Source organism: Biomphalaria glabrata, chromosome 9 (assembly GCF_947242115.1).
Source record: "Biomphalaria glabrata chromosome 9, xgBioGlab47.1, whole genome shotgun sequence".
NCBI classification, from domain to species: domain Eukaryota; kingdom Metazoa; phylum Mollusca; class Gastropoda; family Planorbidae; genus Biomphalaria; species Biomphalaria glabrata.
This window is the reverse complement of record NC_074719.1, coordinates 41,309,849-41,333,429: the sequence shown is the minus strand read 5'-3', so window position 1 is coordinate 41,333,429 and position 23,581 is coordinate 41,309,849. Positions and strand designations below refer to the sequence as shown.

The 23,581-nt window shown below is 36.0% G+C and overlaps 2 protein-coding genes and 1 long non-coding RNA gene across 9 annotated transcripts in view; 1 reads left to right on the top strand and 2 right to left on the bottom strand.

Annotated features, from left to right (window-relative positions):
- Window positions 1–8,292, bottom strand: part of LOC106058369 (uncharacterized) — a 38,086-nt gene extending 29,794 nt beyond the window's left edge. Inside the window, exons 1-3 of one of the 4 annotated variants that reach the window (XM_056042556.1) lie at window positions 8,070–8,292; window positions 4,392–4,670; window positions 1,264–1,435 (exon numbers count right to left, since the gene is read on the bottom strand). In XM_056042556.1, coding sequence (XP_055898531.1) covers window positions 1,264–1,435; window positions 4,392–4,596 — 377 coding nt within the window. In that variant the 5' untranslated portion in view covers window positions 4,597–4,670; window positions 8,070–8,292. The remainder of the gene's footprint in view (window positions 1–1,263; window positions 1,436–4,391; window positions 4,671–8,069) is intronic. The other 3 variants (XM_056042554.1, XM_056042553.1, XM_056042557.1) reach the window with 3 other exon arrangements.
- On the top strand, window positions 6,582–13,576 carry LOC129928360 (uncharacterized). Its single transcript, XR_008779973.1, has 3 exons — window positions 6,582–6,860; window positions 9,141–9,316; window positions 12,598–13,576. It is a non-coding gene; the product is annotated as an uncharacterized LOC129928360 (long non-coding RNA).
- Window positions 13,577–18,816: 5,240 nt separating this feature from the next.
- LOC106058368 (ankyrin repeat domain-containing protein 50-like) overlaps window positions 18,817–23,581 on the bottom strand; it is an 11,615-nt gene continuing 6,850 nt past the window's right edge. For all 4 annotated transcript variants that reach the window (XM_056041752.1, XM_056041753.1, XM_056041754.1 and 1 more), the window contains 3 exons: window positions 23,296–23,581; window positions 22,614–22,682; window positions 18,817–19,860 (listed from right to left, as the gene is read on the bottom strand). The exon at window positions 23,296–23,581 is cut by the window's right edge. In XM_056041752.1, coding sequence (XP_055897727.1) covers window positions 19,749–19,860; window positions 22,614–22,682; window positions 23,296–23,581 — 467 coding nt within the window. In that variant the 3' untranslated portion in view covers window positions 18,817–19,748. The remainder of the gene's footprint in view (window positions 19,861–22,613; window positions 22,683–23,295) is intronic.

Genomic DNA, 23,581 nt, shown 5'->3' with positions numbered 1-23,581 from the left:
AATATGGTCACAATGTGTCGAATATTCTGATTTTATAGAAACAGTCTGTGCAATATATCCTTCCATTGTTTTTCTTCTTTACATCAATCATAGCAACAACTTCCTTGTCAATTCCATATTAGTACCCGGATGCCATTGTTTTCCCATTTTCCAATCCTGATGACTATTCATCATACGTCTTTTGATATTCCATTTTCGGACTTTATATCCACCACTTATTAGGTAACTAACTTGTATTTTATTTCTATAGAATTACTTAAAATCGTTGACAAAAGAAAAAAAAACAACATACAACTTCTTACTATTTAGTGACTAAATCATCCTCAAATGGACGCATCAGAAACCATTATTTTAACAACTAGTGTACTTTTCCTTTTCCTCTGGATAATTTTCTGTGCAATTTATGGGAAATTGACACATGAAATCTATATCATTCCACTAATTCATTGTAAAATTTCATTGGCTAGAGTTTCTTTTTACATTCAACTTCTGAAATTACATCATCATCTTCAGAAATCTCAATTGTTGCTTAATTAATTTCATATCCTACAAAATTTACACATGCCTGGAGAATGTCGTCATTTGTTAAACAGCGACTATTTGGTTGGCATCCTGATATTACGGTGCTGGCTACTATTTCAATAGATTCGATAAAGACCTTGTTAAAAATCAAAGCAGTATTTATATACATGCAGCTAAAATACAGCTGAAAGTAAGGTTTCACATCTGCTTTTGATATAAAGTACGATGTAACGTATTGAACTATTTGTAAAATTTCATTAAAAAATATGTTTAGCCAAAATATTTTTAAAAATATATATAGAATATATATAGATCTATTTATTAATTGTGAATAACATGTTCCAATATTTAGCCAGTGACACTTACTTTTATTTCAATTGTCAGTTATTCCAAAAGTGTATTTTTTCACTTGGGTGCCACCTCCCGCACCCCCAGTGACGCTACTGTTTCAATCTACTTATTAGACTACTTATGTTATTAGACCCTTGTTTTTTTTTAATTAATAGCGTGCTTTTAGTTTTCGTTTTTTTTTATTTAAATATTTCTTTGGGGCGTCTAAATTCACTTTGCCTAGGTAGGGCCTGCAATCTACCATAGACCTTCTTGACCCCAAGCGTTTTGTCAACCAGCCACAATGTGCACGTTCCATTTAAATATTGTAAATGTGGCTAACTCTTGTATTCCTCTGTTCATTTTTTTTTTCATGATTATGACATTTAAATAGATTAAATTATATGTTACCCTATTCCATGGTAGGTATCATATCTCAGAAATTTATGGCACATGTTGTGCTTGTCACTGTGGTAACAAGAGGAGCAGAGGTCATAATTTGGACAAACAGCACACTTCCAGCGGAGTCCTTTGATTCCATTTTCTTCACATTCATCACATGAGATTGTAGGGTGTATCACAGCTGACCAAAAAAAAAAATTTTGGGGATAATTTGATCTTTGGTTGCTTATTTAAATCACATAAAATACAGCATATTCAAGTGTTCATTTAAAAAAAAAAAAAAAAGAAGCCGCTGCTCTATTTCTATCTCTTAACATTTATTTATTTATTAATGTATAATAAACTATAACTTTTTTTTTCGTAGTCTTATCAGGGGCGGACTTGCTATATGTGCATACGAGCAAATGCCCAGTAGGCCGGTAATTTCAAACGTTGAAAAAGTATTCCGCAACAACGAAGATATGGTCCGCAACAAATATTTTTGAATAACAATTATATGTATAAAAAAATAATAAAAGAAGTAACTACCAGTAAAAATCACGTATATGTTCAATGATGCTACATTCACTTAAAGTGTCATTCGTATCCACTGGCTATATGTCCGTGTTCTTAGATCTAGCTTTGTTATTTCTACTTTTTATGTTATTGATACATTACAATTGTTTCATTTGTTTAATAATAACATAATATAAATATGTTTGCAATTCAGTATGAAAGTGAATATATATATATATATATATATATATATATATATATATATATATATTAATTATAGTACAAATAGGCTTGTTACAACACGTTAGAGACACAAAAAATAAAAAAAACTTCCGATGAAAAATTCCCCCCCCCCCCCAAATATCAATTTTCCGATGGTCTTAGGCTACCCCTCGCAAATGGTAATTCGACCACCAAAGGGATATCAACCCACAGGTTGAGAACACCTGCCCTAGGCAAAGTTAATAGAAAAATAAATTAAGACCGAAATACGCAATGAATTATAAACTGCCCTGTATTTATCTCTAAATGAACCAATATTGTTAAACTGTTGATGCCATTTATGGACCGAGTTATTCTAAAACTCGTATACTGTTATAAATTCGAAGTCAGTCCAAGCCTGTAACATATTACACGCCACAAAGTATTTTTGAAAAACAAAGCTAAACATATTTTATTTCATCCTATAATTAAAAAAAAAAAAAAAATTAAAAAAAAACAAAAAAACAAAAACCCAGTCAGCTTTGTACACACCCCAGCACAAGACAGATGACCTTTTTTTTTTTTTACAATGTGTATATCAGCTTTCTCTGTCTGTCTATCTGTCTGTCTGTCTTGAAAATTTTGAACATGTTTTTCTCCCATTTCCCATTCTTGGATCAAGTAAAAACTTTACACAATTATTCATTGAACATGACAAAACATGAATCAATCAAAACAATTAGCCAATTAGTTAATTAATTGTAAGTGATCAATTATTTTGTTTGATATCGAAATAAGGGGAATAAATGCTACTTGATTAGAGATGTCGATGTATATATGGATTTAAACCCTTTATTACGTTAGACACGTTTTTTCTCTCACTTCCCATTCTCGGATCAAGTTGAAATTTTGTATAATTATTCATAGTCAATGACAATACACGAATTAATCCGAAAAATTAACTAATTAGTTAATCATTTAGAATTAATCAATTAATATTGTTTTATATAGCAGTAAGAGAGCTAAACCCAGTAATTTTCAGTAAATGGCAGTCATTAGCGGTTCTTTCCCTTCGATAAGCTTTGTTTTTTTTTTAAGTATTCTATTTCAATTGCTTATTTACTTTACTTTCCTTTTTTTTTTTTTTAAGGATCTTCAAAAATTTTATACGAAAATTCAACACTGATCAAGTTTACATGTACATATGCAGGCCCACAGTACTAAACTGCAAATGAAGACAAAAAAATCAATCATTATTTACGATCTAATTAGGTCAAACCAGAAGAAGTGTCATGGGTGATGTCCTAGCTATTCCGCCCCCTCCTAAAGCCGCCTCTAGGTGAAATGTAAGGTTTTCAATACAATATTTTATCATGTTATTTATACACGTAGCATTACAAAAGTACCTTGACTTAAGAGAGGTACATGTGACAAGGTACTTTTGTAATGCTATGTTTATAAAGTAAAATAAAGTTCCCCTTTCAGACCTTGTGGTCTATAGGGCGGATGATGTAAAAGTCATCTGATTATGTGGCCTACGGTTAACGAGGGTGTCATGTGGCCAGCACAACGACCAACCGCCTTAACCTTTCCCCAACTAATGTCAGGTGGACTCAGGATCCCGAAATTAAAAATCCCAGTCTTCACCAGGATTCGAACCCCGGACCCCGGTTCGGTAGCCAAGCGATTTACCACTCAGCCACCGCGCCTCCTGCTATGTTTATAACATGAACTCAAAACTTTAGTCACAAATCAGCCTCGTACCTGAATACTGCTAGGCGCTGTGACCGTGTTCCGACTTACTTGTTTAACTATATTCTCTATCCTCTTAATAATGTAGGCCTACCCTAGTGCTATAATATTAATGTCATATTTATACTGGAAAAAGAAAGGATGAACTAACCTGTTTAACTATATTATCTACCCTGTTAATAGTGCACCCTAGTAAAGTAATGTTCCCCTTTCAGACCTTGTGGTCTATTGGTTTATTAACGAGGGTGTCATGTGGCTAGCACAACGACCAACTGCCTTTACTTTTCCCAACTAATCTTAGGTACCCATCTGAGATAGGTGGACTCAGGAGCACGCAAAGATCTTCACAAGAATTAGAAACCGGTACCCCTGGTTCGGAAGTCAAGCGCTTTACCGCTCAGCCACCGCGCCTCATTGCACCCTAGTACTTAATATTCATGTCATATTTATCTTATCTTATATTATACAGACGTTACTTCAAAAAAGAAGATGACTACGTCCTACGCGTCATGCATTTAGTCATGCATATTAACCAATGACTTAAATTCTGCCAAGTCACTGGTTTTCCTGGCTGGCTCAGGCAACCCATTCCATGCTCTAATAGCACTAGGGAAGAAGGAGTATTTGTACAAATTTGTCCTAGCATATGGGACGAGGAATGTGACTCGAAAAAGAAAGCATAAACTTACCTGTTTGGGCATTATCCAAAACAAGTAGATCAAAAGCACCATTCATTCCGGCCCGGTACTTAATCTCTGAACTTGCACTGTCCCAAATGACCGTGGCCGTCTTCTCATCCTCGTCAAAGTCTATGACTGTGCCCACGTGACCAACGCCACCGTCGGTATCCCCCCATTCCCAGTCTGGACCTCTAACAACTCTCAATCCTTTCATTATGGAATCTTTATTGCCTGTCAGGACCTCACCCCAGAAGAGGTCAAGACTATTTTATAATAGTGTAACTTGACCTGCAACATAAGGAAATAAAATAGAAGGCTTGAATATAATGGCACATGATACTATTCTATTATATCAAGGATTAACAATCTTTTTTTTAATCCTCCTCCTTCTCTTAGTATGTTGGACCTTTGGGCACCACACAAGATCTGCTTACCGTCTTTCTCCATTCGGTTCTATCTTTTGCACTTCATAGAATCCCTTTCAAAGACGTACCATATCATAAGCAAATATTTTAGTAAAATAACAATATACCTTATTGAAATAGGAGGCGTGGTGACTGATCTGTAAAGCGCTTGGTTTCCGAACTGGGGGTCCGGGGTTCGAATCCTGGTGAAGACTGGGATTTTTAATGTCGGGATCTTTGGGCGCCTCTGAGTCCACCCAGCTCTAATAAATACCTGACATTAGTTGGGGAAAAGTAAAGGCCGTTGTGCTGGCCACATGACACCCTCGTTTACCGTGGGCTACATAAACAGATGACCTTTACATCATCTGCCCGATAGATCGAAAAGTCTTAAAGGGGAATTTTACTTTAATTTTACTTGTTGAAATATCGGCCGAGGCAGTGAAGACGACTAATATTGCAGTCATTATGAAGGTGTTGAACATTCTTAGGATTATTTTTATTACCAGTCGGAGGGCGAAGCTGCACAGATCTGCCACATCATCAGAAAAAGGGCACTGTTAAGGGACTAAAATGCAAGGGCACCATTAAGCGGGGTGAGGAGGTACGGACCGCACCTGTTGACATCCAAGTAGATATAAATGTACTTATGCAAAAAGCAGACAATGTTTAAAAAAAAAAAGGTTAAGGGAAGCTAGATACCAGGAATGCGTTTTCACATTGAATATATAGATGTATACCTCTATGTACATTATTTCATATATATATATATATATATATATATATATATATATATATATATATATATATATATATATATATATATATATATATATATATATATATATATATATATATATATATATATATATATATATATATATATATATATATATATATATATATATTGACACCATGAGCTACCGCACCGAGTGACTCCGACCCTAATGACGCCAGTGATAAAAATAATTTACTTTCTCTTTAAATGAATCTGGAATATTGGCAGAGCCAGAGACTGACTACCACGTCCACATTGAATGTAGGTCAACTTTACAATCAAGATCGGCTAAGACCTAGGTCAGTGCTAATCTGACTTGTGGACGTGGATTTCGAAATGACCCATATCGTAATTACAACACACAAAACTTTCCCGGCTAGTCCGTTAAGTTCTTTAACACATTGAAAGCTGAAGAGTTGCACAATTATGGAGTCTTTTAAGCAAATGATACAAAATTAAAAGTCTTTCTAGTCTCTAGACAACCTCTATAGCCATAAGGTCCTAAGGACTCGCAAAGATCTTCCTTTAGGGAACAGTACCAGGAGAAAGAAAAAGAGTCAGACAGAAAAAGCGTTAGGAAGACAATATAAAAGAAAGGACAGGCCTGTCATTGAAGGAAATTCTATTCAATGCAAAAGACAGAGAGGAGTGGATAAAGACGATCAACAGATCATGTGTGGTGCCCCAACGGTTCAACAAACCAAGAGACATGTGAAGGTGAAGTCTCTAGACAAATAAAACTGACAGTTAGTATTTTTAGGAGAAGAAAACAAATACACATCCTTTTTAGAATAACTCAAGTGGTCGTATCATAAACATAAAATAAATAGGTCTGAGAGAATATCTTTTTTCGACCCAATTTCATTTCATTAACTGAATAAATTGAACACACTGCACGCACTTTTAAAAAAGTTACATTTGAATTAACTACTGGGAAAAAAAAGTAGAAATAAAGTATAATGAGCAGATTAAAGTTTCGGTTGAACTAGTCACCAACGTATCTTTCTGGAGTCTCCATACGCCGAGTATCGTCCATAAAGGACTATGTTTGACCCACGTACGCCAGGAAAGTGTAAGGTCAGGATAACTGTGTACGTTGGGAATTCAAGGAATAGTATCGCGTAACATTTTATTTTCTCCGATGAAACATCCGCGTGACTTTGGGCTTTCTTGTTGGTAGTTTGGAATCACTCTCATAGGTCTAGTCTCACAAGCAAAATCTTAAAAATACTTTTAAAACGAAAAGTATTATCGAATGGGAAGAATTCCATATTTACAATCACGCATCTAAATAATGTAAGATTATTTCACTTTTATTAATTATCAATTTTAAAAAATTATTTACAAATATGTAAAAAATCAATAGGTTACTTTTTATTTGATTCATTTTTTTGTTTGGAACAATGAATAATTGTGCAAAGTTTCAACTTGATCCTAGAATGGAAAGTGGGAGAAAAACCTGTACACATCCTTTGACAGACAGACGGACAGATTTGATACAAGCTTTGTAGAAATCGCGGAGTGCCACCTAACGTCATCACATTTCAAACGCCGTCACTTTGTTGGAAATCCTCTCTAATATTTGTTGTTTTTTTTTTTTAAACGAGACAATAGACAACATAAAGTTTAGAGATCATCTAGCTCTACGTTATCTATTTGTGTGTGGGGGGGCATTTGGGTTAATGCCCTTTGAGGCCGAATGAGCCGCTTTGAATTACTTTTAAAAGATTTGATAATACGTTCTACAATTATTAAAAGTGTTCCACGAAAAGCCTAAATGCGTCTTCGCCTCATCTTTAAACAGTCTTTTTTAGGTTAAGTGTTATAGTAGCCTATACTGAGCTATTTCATTTCTACATAGGCAGATTAGCAAATTGTTCATGAACTTTTATTTATTTATTCCACTCGTATTGAATACATGCAGGGATTCTCTAAAGATGTAAGCCAAATTTAATTTTAGATGATTACATTTGGAAAAAAAAAACTATAACAGTCAAATCAGTGTTTTTCCTGTGTGGACGATTAGCTAGTAATTTATTTTCTCTAAAAAGAAAAAAATACACATAAACTGTCAACTTTCTAGGAAAAAGATGGCTGCCTGGTAGTGTGGTTTGCGCGCTGGACTGTCGTTCAGATTTATCGATGGTCCCAGGTTCAAATCCTGCCCGCTCCCATCTCCCGTCGCCCTGCGGGAGGTTTGGACTAGGAAGTAATAATCTTCAACTATGAAGGAACATCCGAAACATGTAAAACATTTTACAAACAAGATCGTTAGAGCCGTTTTCGAGATCCGTATCTAACCACGCAAGCAGGATAATAAGAGGATTTTTTTTGTCATGGCAGAAATGATATTTAATTTACAAGATCTTTCTTCACAATTAGGAAATGATTTAATAAATATTTCTAGGCCCCTAAGTGGTTTTATTTAAAAAACCTGAAATCTAAATCTATAGACTCTGAGTCTTAGTAAATGGTCTGAGATAAAGAAAATCGAGCAAAACTTACCGCTGAACACTATCCAATGTTTATTCCTTTCTTTTTGCTACATCTAATCATCTAGGCCTAAACACGGGTATAAACTTTGGTTGTATTTTCCTCATCAAAATGAATCGTTACTGGCCTGCCACCTTGACCCAGTCAACGTATTGTGTTTGTGTTTTTTTGTCAAGTGCTAGTCTAGTTAGTTACAGAATATCAGCAAGCCGGGGCAGGAGTGTGTAGTGTTACACACTGTACTAGATCTAGAGGCTGTAAATAGTTATCTTTTCCTGGGGAAAGTTTACGCAGACAAAAACAACAAAACAAAACAAAAACAAGTTTGTTGAAGGAGAGAGAAGAAGATGTGCAGTAAAAGAAAAATTAGAGAGCTCGAGAGTTTAATTTAGTTGCATGATGTCATATGGGCTTAAAATTGTGTGAACTAGGTCACTGTTGGAGTTGGTCTGTGTTGGGTTCAGGGCCGGGCTTAGGCCACTGCAAATGCGGCCACTGAGACCTATGCAGTTGCAGTGGGCCCCGCACTTCCATAATCCCCGCGCTAATTCTAGGTGTAAATTATTAAATTAAACCATTATAACTTAAATATATATCAACAGTGTTTCCGCGGACTCCTCATTTTCCAAGGCATCATTGAAATCTTCTGTAATTGCAATATATATATATATAGTGGAAATCTCCTGAAAACTCATACAATTCTCCTGAAAAATAGACAAAATTGTCATTTTGGGGTGCCAATCCTAAGCGCAATAAAAAAAAACATTACTGTCAGCTTTTATATAATAAAAATTTATTGCGAAGACGAATGTATTTTCTAATACAAAATCTTAACCTTAATGTTATGCTTATCCCTACCCAGACTGGGCCACACACAATCCCTTTCGCATAGAGCCCCGCAGGGCCCTGGTAGGGTTGTAGACTAAACCTTATAGGCAAATTAATTGTTGCATAAACTTCAATAAGGCTTACATTAAATTCCTTTTTTTATGTAATATATATAGAGAAGAACGTAAGGCGTATGTATATATATATATAACACCAATGTATCAGACTATTACGTCTAGGCCAAACGTCTTGCAGGACGCTGTACAGTGGACAGGGTTCGCACTCGGCATCTCGGTGATGACAGACATAAGAGCGTACCACAACGGCCAGCAGCCCCCTTCACGGGAAGGTTAGGCATTATACAGCTCTTCCAATTCATTGTGAGAAAAAAACAACAACTCTCAACCAGTGCACACACAAGTTTAAACTAGGTCAGCACATTTTTTTTTTTTGTTAATAGTGTACTACTCGTCACCATAATTTTTTTTGTTCATTTGAAAATAGTGTCACTGGCTTTAATATACCTTCCTTTTATATCCTCTAATATGAAAAGACATTACGGGAAAAGATCTGGTCTCCTTTTACCAATTCCTCCATAAATCACACAATGGACTATTTTCTATAGATGCAGCGGTTATCAACCTTTTAAGCTCGACTGTCAGGGAGAGGTATGGCGAGAATGAATATTAGTTTGATATTTGGTATGATTGTTATATCCCCTTGTTATGAATGCGAAGTGTTGCACGTGTTGTGAACTGAGTGATAAGTCTTCGTTGAATGTGCGAGAGAATGTGTTAGTCAGTAAGGTCTTGCTCCCGGTCCAGGAAGGTTGGACGTTTACTTCCTGGACTGGTATTTATGTATTTATAAGTTGATGGACTGGTGTTTTGTGTATTACTATTTCATAAGAGTGATATAATTGTGCGCGTTATCAAGTATTAAAGTATTGTTGATATTCATAAATATAAGGACTTGAGTTGATGTATATTAAGCGTATTTGAGTTAAGCAAGTATTGATGAATTCTGAGTAACCAAGAAAGTACCAAGCAAGTATTATTTAATATTCAAGAAACCCCTAGTGAGCCACAGGAGCCAAGTTAAGTAACACAACAAGACAAGAGAGACAAGCAGAGCATAGCATAGTATATATATATATAATTCGAACCTCTGACATCTGGAGGCTTCGTCCGGGCAGGTATCGTTGTACCTGTTACCTGTATTATTAAACACCAGTGTATTAACCGGTGTACTAATACAGTATTATTCTTGACATCTATCTGAGGGCTAAGTCCGGGCAGGTCAGTTATACCTGTTATGTCATTCGTCACGTTGAAGAAGTCGATAAGAAAATAAAGAATAAGCAACACAAGCAAAGATAAGGATACCGAATTTTTTGAGCTTCGTCCGGTCTGGGACAGTAACTATTGTACATGACATTGTCTACTAAAGTTGGATTCAAGGCAATCTGTATTATTTGTAACCTACTACTCGTTGACATTTTTGGGCCTCGTTCGGCCAGTATTTGAGAGTCTCTTGACACACACTGAGGAACTTGACATTGTTTAAATTTTTGAGAACACGGAGGAACTATTTTTTTTCGCCATCAACACGTTATTGTTGAAGTCAAGGTCATTGACTAATGTGGACTTGTAGCTACTTCTTGTATACCGAGGTCATTGCGTCACCCACCATTTAAAGGGACATCACCATTTAAAAGGACATCACCATTTAATGAGACACTACTACTACTACTACTACTTACTTAGTATTGGATTATTGGAATTAGAGACATCGCCATTTAAAGAGACATCGCCATTTGGAGACATCGCCATTTAAAGGGACATCACCATTTAAAGAGACACTACTACTACTAGTTTTCACTTACTATTGAATTATTCTACATGAATGCAATTACTCAAGTAATCGTGATTTATCTACCTTTACTACATTGATGTTGGATTATTATTAAATTATTGTACTACCTGACTAGATAATCATTTTTTGTATGCACCCATTATTATTACTATTAGTATCATATCAATGTTTGAATAATTTTGTTTTGTATTTGTTTCATTCTCTAAATCTGCTGTGAGTCATAAAGCGTTTACAAGGAGGCCGAACAGCGACCTGACACTCCAGAAGTTCTACATTCTTAAAGCAACCCTGTCGTGTGGGAAGAGTCGTCATTTATTTCCTGGCATCAGACACAGATAAGTTGAGTTTTCTTTTGTCTGTTGTATAGGGCATTCAGGGTCGAGTGTACATTGCCTTTTCAGTAGGGGAGATAAAGGGTGAAATTTTTTTTTTTGTTGATCTTTTTTATAATTTATTGTCTTATGTGAATTGAACGTTACTTGTTAACTTAACCTTTATAAGTTAATTTACGCTTATTCAGTAATATTTCTTATTATTTGTGATTACCATGGACGAGTTTAAACCTAGGTCAATTGAGGTATTAATAGAACAGGCCCATTTGTTTGGAATTCAGGGTGATGAATTACGAGAGTTTGTTTTAAACCAACAAAAACTAGATCTAGATAGATTAAAAGATTTAAACCGACAAAAACTAGATCTAGAAAGATTAAATTTAGAATTAGAAAGAAACGCAATAGAAGTGGTAAAGTTGGAAATAGAACTGGACGAGTTTAAACCTAGGTCAATTGAGGTATTAATAGAACAGGCCCACATGTTTGGAATTAAGGGTGATGATTTACGAGAGTTTGTTTTAAACCAACAAAAACTAGATCTAGAAAGATTTAAAGATTTAAACCGACAAAAATTAGATCTAGAAAGATCAAAATTAGAATTAGAAAGAAAGGCAATAGAAGTGGTAAAGTTGGAAATGGAACTGGAAGTAAAACTGTCATTACAGGGAGATGTGAACTATAAAATAGAAATTGAAAATGACATATTAACTAATGAGGAACAAAATAACTGTCAGGATATTGATAATAATATAAGTGGGATAGAAGATAATGAAGTAATTGAAAATGTCTTAACCATTATGGAACTAAAGGATTGTAATTATATTATTAATGATATGAGAGAGATTGAAGATAAGGAAGTATTAATTGAAAATGTCTTAACTAATAAGGAACTAAATGACTGCCATTATATTGAAAATGATATTAGTGACAAACCATATAAAAGAGAAAAAAGTGAAAATGTGTTAACTACTAAAGAACTTATTGATTGTCGGTTTAATGAAGTAACTACTGAGGAACTTATTGATAAGGAACTTATTGATTGTCAGTTTATTGACAATAATATTATTCATGTTCTGAGACCATTTCAGAGAGTACACAAACCATTGAAGAGATTAAACCTAACAAAAGGAGTTTATCAAGTTGTTGGTACTGGTAAAGTAAAACCAGACCCCAATTGGCTACAAATGTTTTTCTACCTAAAAATCCCCAGAAGAAGAAAAATAAGTCTTAAAGATGTTTTTCAAGTTGTTGGTGGGGGTAAAGTTAAACCAGACCCCAATAGGCTACAAATGTTTTTGTACCTAAAACTTCCAAGAAAAAGAAAAAAGAAATCTTGACGTAGTGTTTCCCCTCTCCCTGTTGCTGAGAAGGGGAATGTCCACGAGGGTCACCTGAATTCCCGAGTGCGACTTGGCAATAGAGAAAATTCAGCCTATTTTGTCCTCTTCTTGTATTTTAATTTTTGTTGTTGTACCAAATCTTAATATATTGTATTATCTAAACAGTTCACCCGAAATAGCTTGCTGTGTGTTGCACCAAGTAGATGGCTTCCTTCCGGTAAAGTGCAGAGAGCTGATACATGGAGAGTAGCATTACTTCATTAGTAGCGTGAGTGTCCAACGCCTAGACAGATACCTCTGATACCCAGGAGGATGCACAATTCAGTTTGACCACAGACCATTGTCTACTAGCAGATACACTGTCAAGACTTAGCATATTTGTATTAGTTATAATTGTTAGAATTCATTTTTTTCCCAATACAATGTGAAACGTGCCTTTAACTATTAGAGATGGTATCTTGTCGTATATTATTGCTATACATAGGAGTTGATCTTTTCTTGTATGTTTGCTGTTTTACATATTAAATATTAACGTGGAAAGGACTAGGCTTGTCGACTTCAAATTGTAATTTAACTCTCCATGCCACTATTTTTTTTTCTCATTTATTCTTTTCTCTCTTTCCCTTTGTTGTAAATAGCTGGACATATTTCTTTTGTTAGGCTAATAAGGGCTATTTCACTTTCATGTACATTATATAAATTTGTGTGTAGATATATATGTTTATATATATGTATATAAGTATGTGTATGACACAGTGTGTGTATGTATGTATATTTATGTATATATTTGAATGACTGTTATCTAATAACAGTCATATCGTGAGAGGGGGGATGTCAGGGAGAGGTATGGCGAGAATGAATATTAGTTTGATATTTGGTATGATTGTTATATCCCCTTGTTATGAATGCGAAGTGTTGCACGTGTTGTGAACTGAGTGATAAGTCTTCGTTGAATGTGCGAGAGAATGTGTTAGTCAGTAAGGTCTTGCTCCCGGTCCAGGAAGGTTGGACGTTTACTTCCTGGACTGGTATTTATGTATTTATAAGTTGATGGACTGGTGTTTTGTGTATTACTATTTCATAAGAGTGATATAATTGTGCGCGTTATCAAGTATTAAAGTATTGTTGATATTCATAAATATAAGGACTTGAGTTGATGTATATTAAGCGTATTTGAGTTAAGCAAGTATTGATGAATTCTGAGTAACCAAGAAAGTACCAAGCAAGTATTATTTAATATTCAAGAAACCCCTAGTGAGCCACAGGAGCCAAGTTAAGTAACACAACAAGACAAGAGAGACAAGCAGAGCATAGCATAGTATATATATATATAATTCGAACCTCTGACCCCTTTTTTCAATCCCCATCTCTTCCGCGACCCCCATCAACACATAAACACACAAACAGCAATAGAACAATCCATATTTTTGATGGTCTTAGGCAACCCCTGGCAAACCGTCAATAGACCCCCAAGGGGGTCGCGACCCACAGGTTGAGAACCCCTGTGTATAGAACATGTTGTGGCGTTTAAGTACACTAAACGAATTGTATCCACTTTGTTTCTTATAAGGCGGAAGCTAGTTCGCGAGGTCGAGAATAGTAATGGTCAAAATCTTGTACTTTCAGTTATAGTCAATTAGGTCCACCTCTTATCTCCCTTTATTTGCCTTCCACGAATATTACAAACATTGAAAATGTGCACAAAGTAATGAAAGAGACAAAGTACAACGTTTGTTAGAGATTTGAGTAACACGATTGGTCAATGTTTAAATGTATAAACTACAGGACAGAAGACTAAAAAAAAGTAAAGTAACAAAAAATGTATAAAACATTGAACCATAAATTGGAATAAAAAATTAAAAAAACTAATAAAAAACTAAAAAAGACACCAAAGATGTAGATATTCTACTCTTTATATCATATTCTTGATGTTAATCATACGATTGCTACTTCTTCCCTAGTGCCATTAGAGCATAGAACGGGTTGCCTGAATCAGCCAGGAAAACAATGACGTAGCAGAGTTTACTTGCAGATGTAATTTTCTTTTCTTTTTAAAGATTGTCTGTAATTTAAAAGAGAATACATCTTGCTTCAAACGTTTTGTTTGTATAATTTTTTTTACATATTCCATCAGAGCTGAAGGTATTCTACTTTAAGGCAGGGGGCTGGCAGCGGGCAGAGTATGAGCCCGAACCATCGAGAAGACCGAAAGACAGTTCAGCGCGCATTCCGCTTGCACCAGGTAGCCCATCCTAGGCATATATATAGTTACTCATAAAGTTGTGCTTATGATTTCCGCACGTTCACAGATCCGGGTGTGTTTGTGTGATGGATAGGCCCTATTCATTTCTTTCTAAGTGCAATCCATAAGTGGACTCGCCACTTAGTTTTATGTTCATTAACAAGTGAAATTTTAATCACTGTAGTCCAGCGATATCCCAACTAGGAAGCGTGGGTCATCTCCTGGCTTGGGACTCAAAGCTATCCAGCCAATTTACCGATTGTGTTACTAAAAACTCAAGCAAACTTTAGCTAAACACACACACACACACACACACACATACAAATACTTTTTAAATCTGCCCTTGTGGGCTTCACCAGAGAATGTTAACCTTGTCCTTCAAAACTGCATTCTTTACCAAGAGGCCGCAGCAAGACACTGGCCCCAAAACACCTCTACAGACCTGTACGGAGAACTGCCTGATCTGGAAACCACTGCGCAGTTCATCTCAGATATAAGATTACTGATCTGAACCCTCCAACATGTAAAAATGAGAACGAAGAAGAAAAAGGTCTAGTCACCTGAAAGCTCGAACATATTAAGGCGTAGTTGTAACAATAAGTTTGAATTAATCAATATAATTTAATTTATAACAAATTTAGACCAACAGGAATACATCTTTGCGATTAGAAATATTTTTACCAATTGTTTTGTTAAGCGCATTTTTATGCTTTTAGCTTTCTCAGTACGCTGTGATACTATCAACTTGTCTGGACCAATTAAGAAGGGGAGGAGGGGGAAGAAGGAAGGGGGTAACTGGGTAATTGTTATCATGTACGTTTTAAAATGTATTTATAAAAAAAAAAGACTTGAAAGATCTGAATTTGAGCTCGAGAGCTCAAGCATCCTAAATCCTAATCAAGACAACACACTAACCAACGCGCCATCGAATCGCTTATGAAAATAGAAGCTTTTATAGTTATTTACTTTTAGCCTCCAACTTTAAAACTACTAGCTACAAAATATAAAGTTGGATAATTCAACTTATACCACCACATCAATCAAGTACTATTTCTTTCCCTTGATCGATACCAAAAAAAAATTAATGACCATTAGTTAATTATTTAATTGGTTAATTTTTTTTATTGACCATTACAATATTTTTAACAATTTGAAATGCTGTTGACTATATTTTTTTATTAACTGAATTGTACTCTACACCGTAATTTGACTGACTATTGGCGTTCTAGATCACATGTTCACAATCCAAATATATTTTTTGTCATGGTATAAAAGTAAAGTAACTCATACTTTGATCTCCATTTTAATTTTTTTGGGGGGATTATCTCCCTTACCTAACACCCCCCCGACTTTAAATATAATTACAAATACATTGACATCAATTGTGGTCACTTATTTTGAATGCTAAACATGTCTACATACAGTTGGTGATCTGGACGAAAAGAAGCTGACATTGGCTTTGTCTGCATCAGGTGTGCCAAAAATGTAATTTGCACTAGAAAGACACTAGATAAAGGCACATTCATTGTTCAATATACAAACACATATAGATAGTTCTTCTTTCCTAGTAGCCTACTATTAGAGCATAATATAGGTTGCCTGAGTCAGCCAGGAAAACCAACAATTTGGCAGAATTCAAGTCATTAATTAACACGCATGACTAGATTGATGTAATCATCTTTTTTTTTTTTAAGTAATGTCTGTTTTTTATAACATAAGAATGAAATACTGCACTAATCCTTAATCTCCGAATAGAAGACAATTCCATTTTTTATATTATCTTATAAATTACAGACGTTTCTTTTGACAATAGTTCTCGCTCATTTCTTACTTGAGTCGTCTGGGTGGAATGCCGTCAGATCCAGATGCTTTATTTGGTTAATAGTTTGTGGATCTCATTTTCTTGTGTACATTATATATATATATACTATTTTAAACCCATTTTTTTCAAATTGGTTTAAATTAAGCAATATTTCCTTGTCTCCTAGGGATGAGAATGATGATGTTGAGTATTTATTTAGAAGTTAGCTTTAGTTTTATTGTTATTATGTGTTTTAATGAAGATGGGGGTGATGTCTCTGTTGTTTCTGTTTTCTAAGATTTATTGTGTTACTACATCATTTTGTAGTTCTCCGGAGATATTTCTTTGTTTATTCACTCTACAGTTGTCTTGTAAGTTTTAGTATACTTTTTATGCAGGGGCGTATATAAGGATTTGGGAGCTCGGTGGATTGACCTCTTGAGGGGCCCCTGCATTTTGACATTTCACATCATGACATGATCATGACATGAGATAATGGAGTAGTATTTAATGTAAAAACAAATTTCAGACACTCATTTGGGGGCCCCTCTTAAGTGGGGTCCCGGGTTGGGGATTTTTTTATTTGAACCCTCCTCGACCACCATAGTTACGCCAGTGTTTTTATGAACTCTTTCTTCCTTAGTTTTTTAATTTAAAAAAAAAAATATAATATATTTTTTTGCAAAGCTTATTATTAATTTCTTTAATGCTCTGATTTATAGCGAAACCTAAAATATGAAACGTAGAGAACTCGTTTAATTAATTACGTGTCGTGAAATTTATCCATATGCTCTTCTGATACATAGTTTGTGGACTAAGACTATTGAAATAAAATTCTAAATGTAGATTTGGATGTAAGTTTTGAGTTCGCTTTAGAATGTTTTGACTATGTTTGTTTTTTTCCCATCCTCTTAAGATTTATATGCGATTCAAGCCGTTGGCACGATTTTCGTTTTTGGATGACTTTAAGAATGTTAATGATTAGAGTGTAGAGCGTGAACCCACGTAACTTTGTTTTGGCAAATGTCTTTAGATAAAATGTGCGGTTATAGAAGGGGCGGACTGGGTGTCATAACCCGCCCGGGCATTTCTATTTCATCCGGCCCATAAATTGTATATCATAAGATGGACATCCAATTCTAGGTCTACCTGTCCTCAAAATCATTATGTTAAGTTTGATAATGTATCGATAGCTGTGATACAGTGAATATAGGCCCTAAATACATCGCTCAGAGGGATCCTTTTGTAAGAGAATACTATAAAAGCTTTAACAATTTAATACGTGGCTTACTTATCTTATAAAATACAGACGTGATTTCAAAAGATGATTACTATGGTCCTACCGGCCCATTTGGGTACCGGCCCACCGGGCATTTGCCCGAAAGCCCATATAGCCAGTCCGCCCCTGGGTTATAGGTTGGCGCATCAAGTAGCTATAACTTGCTACCCTCGCAGTGTCATACATTGGCGTTAAAGTGTAGCCTGGGACCTCAGGTTTCATTGCAGTGTTTTGTCACCTGGCTAGCTCTTTGTTTATTGATTCTCTCTTTTCTCTTTTTTCTCCTAGTTTTGATTTCCCCTTAACAAAATCTTGTTCTTTGTTCAATTGTGACTATTCATTACAAAATACTTTTACTTATAGATATAAATATTTCCTATAAAAAAGAAAAAGAGTTGACAATCCTCATTACAATGCTTGGGAGGTGCGGTGGCTGAGGGGTAAAGCGCTTGGTTTCTGAATCGAGGGTCCCGGGTTCGAATCCTGGTGAAGACTGGGATTTTTATTTCGGGATCCTTGGGCGCCTCTGAGTCCACCCAGTCTCCATTAGTTGGGGAAAAGTAAAGGCGGTTGGTCGTTGTGCTGGCCACATGACACCCTCGTTAACCGTAGGCCGCAGAATCAGATGACCTTTACATCATCTGCCATATAGACCACACGGTCTAAAAGTGGAACTTTACTTTTTTCTTTATTGCAATGCTTGGGGGCGCGGTGGCTCAGTAGTTAAGCGCTTGGCTTCCTAACCTGGGGTCCTGGATTCGAATGTCCGTTAAGACTGGGAATTTTTTTTATCTCCACCCAGCTCTAGTAGGTACCTGACTAAGTAAAAGTAGAGGCGGTCGGTCGTTGAGCTGGCCACATGACACCCTTCTCGTTAATTTTTGGCCATAGAAACAAATGACCAAACATCATCTGCCCGATAGATAGCAAGGTCTGAACAAGGAGCTTTACTGGGTTTTTTTTCATTATAATACCTTCACTACATGTTAAATTTAAATATAAACTTAAGTTGCCTTATATGAAACAAAAATAATAATAACATGAATAATAACAACATTAATGTATAGAAAAAGAAACGTTTATTTTTAATAATCAAAATATATATATAATGAATATAAATATAAGAGTTCTATGCAGAGCATGGTGGCCGAGTGGAAAAACGTATGGCTTTCGAACCAACGCTTTATAAAGGTCAATTCTGGGATTTTGAATTCTAAAAATTTCATGAAACCACACTCACAATATTCCCACGCACTGATAATTATAATAACAACGCTTGTCCTCGAGTCCGAAGATAAACGAGGAATGCAGTATTTTCCGTGGCTACTTAGCCCCAGCTGTGACCTACATATTTTGCCCCTTCCAGGGCAAGCATAACCATTGTCCACCGGTGGCCGATTAAGATTTTCTTTTCGCCGTCTGCGTCTGTCCTCGGCAGCGGAATTTCATTTGATCTCAAATGTATATCCCGCGGCCTTCGTGAGTGACCTCCAACTATCAAGTGATATGAGGTTTTGTTTTGAGGCCGCATGCATCCAGGTGCTCTAATTCAGCTACGGCAAATTGGCGCTTAAGCTGGTCCTTAAAGCGTTTCCGTGGGGCACTTCTGTTACGTCGACCACCTTTTAGCTCACAAAAAAAAAAAAAAAAAAAACTGCCTTTGGCATACGTTGTCTTACTAGTGATACAAAAGCTCAATAAAAATGTATTGAATAACAAATTCACATTGACATTATTGAAATAAACCATAAGTTATATTTTTTTCAACAACTGTTAACATCTGGACATATACATATACACATATGCATATACTGCATATACATATAGGCCTATGCATATATACACATGTAGATCAATTGTGATCAGATTCATCCAACAAGAGCTTATAACAAAAGCGAAAAGCTTTTTTTAAAAACAAAAACTACATTAATTTGAATAATTTGAATGACATGTATATGTAGATCTCACAAATGTGATTTCAGATCTTCATAGTTTTAACGTCTTTTGACATTAATATTTCCATTTCCAACGATGGTATTCACAGAATGGGTCATGTTGACATTGTCAGCCTCGCCCACACGTACGCTTTCACACTTTTCTATATTCCTAGCGTTAAGATAAAACAATAGAATGTCAGCAAGAGATGAGCTTAATTAATAATTTAGTCAATGGGATGAGCTTAATTAATAATTTAGTCAAAGGGATGAGCTTAATTAATAATTTAGTCAAAGGGATGAGCTTAATTAATAATTTAGTCAAAGGGATGAGCTTAATTAATAATTTAGTCAAAGGGATGAGCTTAATTAATAATTTAGTCAAAGGGATGAGCTTAATTAATAATTTAGTCAAAGGGATGAGCTTAATTAATAATTTAGTCAAAGGAATTAGCTTAATTAATAATTTATTCAATAATATTTTAGTTCCTGGAGTAAAAGCATGTTTAAACTACATAACTCGACAGCTATTTGTTGCGTTCACCATAAAAATCGAGGCACTGTTGAAACGATGTGACCTACCCGTCTGTAAGGGACGCAAATGCGTCTTTTAATGCAATGCAAGCATGGGAATCATCACAAAGTTATACCCCTTGAATTTAGTTTTCTATTTCTAAAAAATGTCTGTGCAGTTTGAACGTGATGACGTAAACGAAAAAATGAAACCAAACGCATAAACAAATAAGTTGGCATTCTTGGTTGGGTTGGAGCCGCGATTGTTAAATTACACCTAGAATGGAGGATTGACGAGACATGAAGCCACTTTCCTAGAATAATACATGAAAAAAATACTTCCTAGCTATGGTGGAAGAAATGTGTCCTGAAAAGAAGAATGTTGTTGGAGCCGTCCGCCTTTCTCATGACGATTAGAAGTCGATTGAAAGATATGGGTAAAAATCTCCTTTCATTCAAAACCATCAGAAAAATCCTATTTCGAAATTTCGACTCTAACGAGTCTACCGACACATCTGATACCGCTCAAAATCTAGTTATTTATTCGCGGTACAAATAGTAGTTTTTAAATAAAAGAAGTTAGTAGCTATGTGGAGCATGAATGGGACCACCACTGGCGAAGTCCTGTCCAAGAAGTTTCAACCATCACAGAGGATGTTTCTCTTCATTAGAGAAATTAGTTGTCATGACTACCGAAAGTCCCAGAAGTATAAAGGGATGTGATGAATCATCCGAAATCATCTAAAATTCAAGATTAAGTGCAGCGACTTGGCGTCTCATCTATGCAGCCGTATATTTAAACATTGGTTTAGAATAAACCTCTTATGAATTAAGGTAAGCACTAGATTCAGGGGCTCGTAATACAAAATGGGTTATGGTCGTTTTTTCTTTTTTAAAAAAACTTTTTGTAGATGTGGCCCGCGACACGACTGTCGGAAATTAAAATGGCCCGCCGGCGAATAAGGTTGAGCATCACTGATCTAGACTAACAATATAGATCTATATTGTTATATAAATATGCGATTATAAATATTTTTTACCTTATATTACTATCTAATGCGATTTACTGCTTTTAGCTTTCTCAATACGCTCTGGTCCTATCACTTGTCTGGACCAGTTTGGAAAGGGATGGGGGAGAAAGAAGAGGTATCTGTGTAGTCTAAATGTTACCGTGATCGCGTTTTAAATGCGTTTATAAAAAAAAAAAGTTGAATGGCCTCAATTTAAGTTGATACAAGCTTTGTAAAAAAAAAAAGAAAGCAGACACACGACATTCTGTTCTCTTTGAGAATTATAGATTTGATTAAAATGTTTTATAATTTGTCCTCTCTCATATATCTAGTAACTTCTTCGTTGTTGTGCTACACATTAGAACCGGAAGTGGTAATAGATATAAGCTCTCCACGCTTCCTAATGGCATGTGTCTCAAAAAGCCTCTGACTACCAGTCCAACTTTTGGCCATCTTACGTGTGGCTCAGATATTGAGTCCGCCGGAACTGTGTTGACTAACAGAAGGAGCTAAGGAGAGTAACTGGCGCCTTAACCAGTAAGCTTCGGGCAGAAGGGGCTTGTTAGTCATTGCCGCTACCCACCTAGGAGAAGGAAAACTCTGAATTCAAACCTCTGTTGCATTGCAGATAGACCCAAGCATGGGAAAGGCTTCGGGAGTCAACCCTGAGGAAAGATCAGGAGCCGGCGACTTTTAGTGTTTGCAGCACCAATAGCTACACCCTGGTAGAGACTGCGACGCCGCTGACTCCATACTGTATTAGTACTTACCATTCCTTTGGATACATCAGCTGCGTGGAGGGGGGGGGGTTGGACAACTGATGTGTGGCCGACATTGTTCCGACAGCTTATGCCCAGGCATTTATGTCATTTCCATGAGATGATACAAAGTCGCTCAGCGACTAAAGGGGCCATTACACATACAAATTGTTCAAGATTGGATTGTCAGATTTCCTTAAGAAATGAACGGAAGGGACGGAAGCGGGCAGGATTCGAACTAGGGACCACCGTGCATACCACATATCAATGTTCAACAGAAAAAGGATCAGATGATCAGGTTATGTCTTTACTATGAACAAACGAGCTTCCCCCTCCCCCCGAAAAAAAGAGAGATAACATAGGTGCAATAAAGATCAGCAGACGATTAGTAAATCCTGGGAGTGTTCCATTTACGGTGTGAAGTTAAAAGATAATGATTATGTTTTATACTTTTTGTTTTAGTTTACCATTTGACTTATGGAGTGAAAAACTACTTAGCATGTGACTATGGCATTCCAAAAGAAGCAAGATTAATAATCGGATCGGATCAATACATGTGTTTTATTCTCTTCTAAGTCAATACACATATTTTAAATAAAATTGTCCGACTGTAATTATCTATTATTAAGACTTTTAAAACTTACACATAATGAATTACTGTTACTTGTGGACTAGCGGTTGATTCCACTTGAATCTGTCCACTGACCGGGAGGCTTGAAGATATACAAATAAAATAGTTACAATAATGTATTCATTCTAATAAGATTGCCTACATATAATTAATGATCAAATCATTATTTTTTCTTATATATTTTAATTTATGTTTCCATAATTTAATTAATAACCTCTGACTATTGTGCGGCTTTATACAAATTCGGCAGTAAACAAATTTAAATCTCTACTGAGAACTAAATAATCTATAAGAATGATCATCCTAGTTGCTTCTAGGTCAACAGTTTACGAGGGAGTTAGGTAGCCAGAACATTTTGCCCAACTGAGACCAGGCTCCCATCCAGAGTAATGTGTTAAACACAGGCAACAAGCGTCGTAGTTGGCCTGAACAGTGACCTGCAACGTGGCAACCTGTGGGCAGTTTAGACCAATAGCACATTGTCACGTCACATGCCTGTTCGACGCCTCCACGGCCTACAGATTGCGACGTCGCAGGTCAGTGTTTAGGCCTTCTATGACGATAGGTGTCGCTTCAAAGCAGAAGTAAAACAACGGGAGTTCCGGGAATGAAATTCGCGACCTTTGGATCGGCCGCTAAGCACTTGAACACTGATATAGTTACGGTAAAATTCTAAAATAATTTCTAATACTTACATATTACAGCTATCGCTCCATATATCATCTCCTAAAGCGTGAAGTACACGTCTGCCAGATGATGTTGAAGGCGTATTGGAGTTGTCTGGCGATTCCAACTGAAGCATCAAGTTCGTGCCGTCCCGTGGAGCATCTCGGGTCGCCTTCGTTCGCTTTGTTACATCGCCATTCACTCTGGAACCACTTCCGCTTCTAGGGTCCACGTGACCACGTTTGTTACTAGGCGACGTTGAATTTTTTAAACTAGGTCGACTTTTGATATTATACGTACTGATTAGTAAGTAGT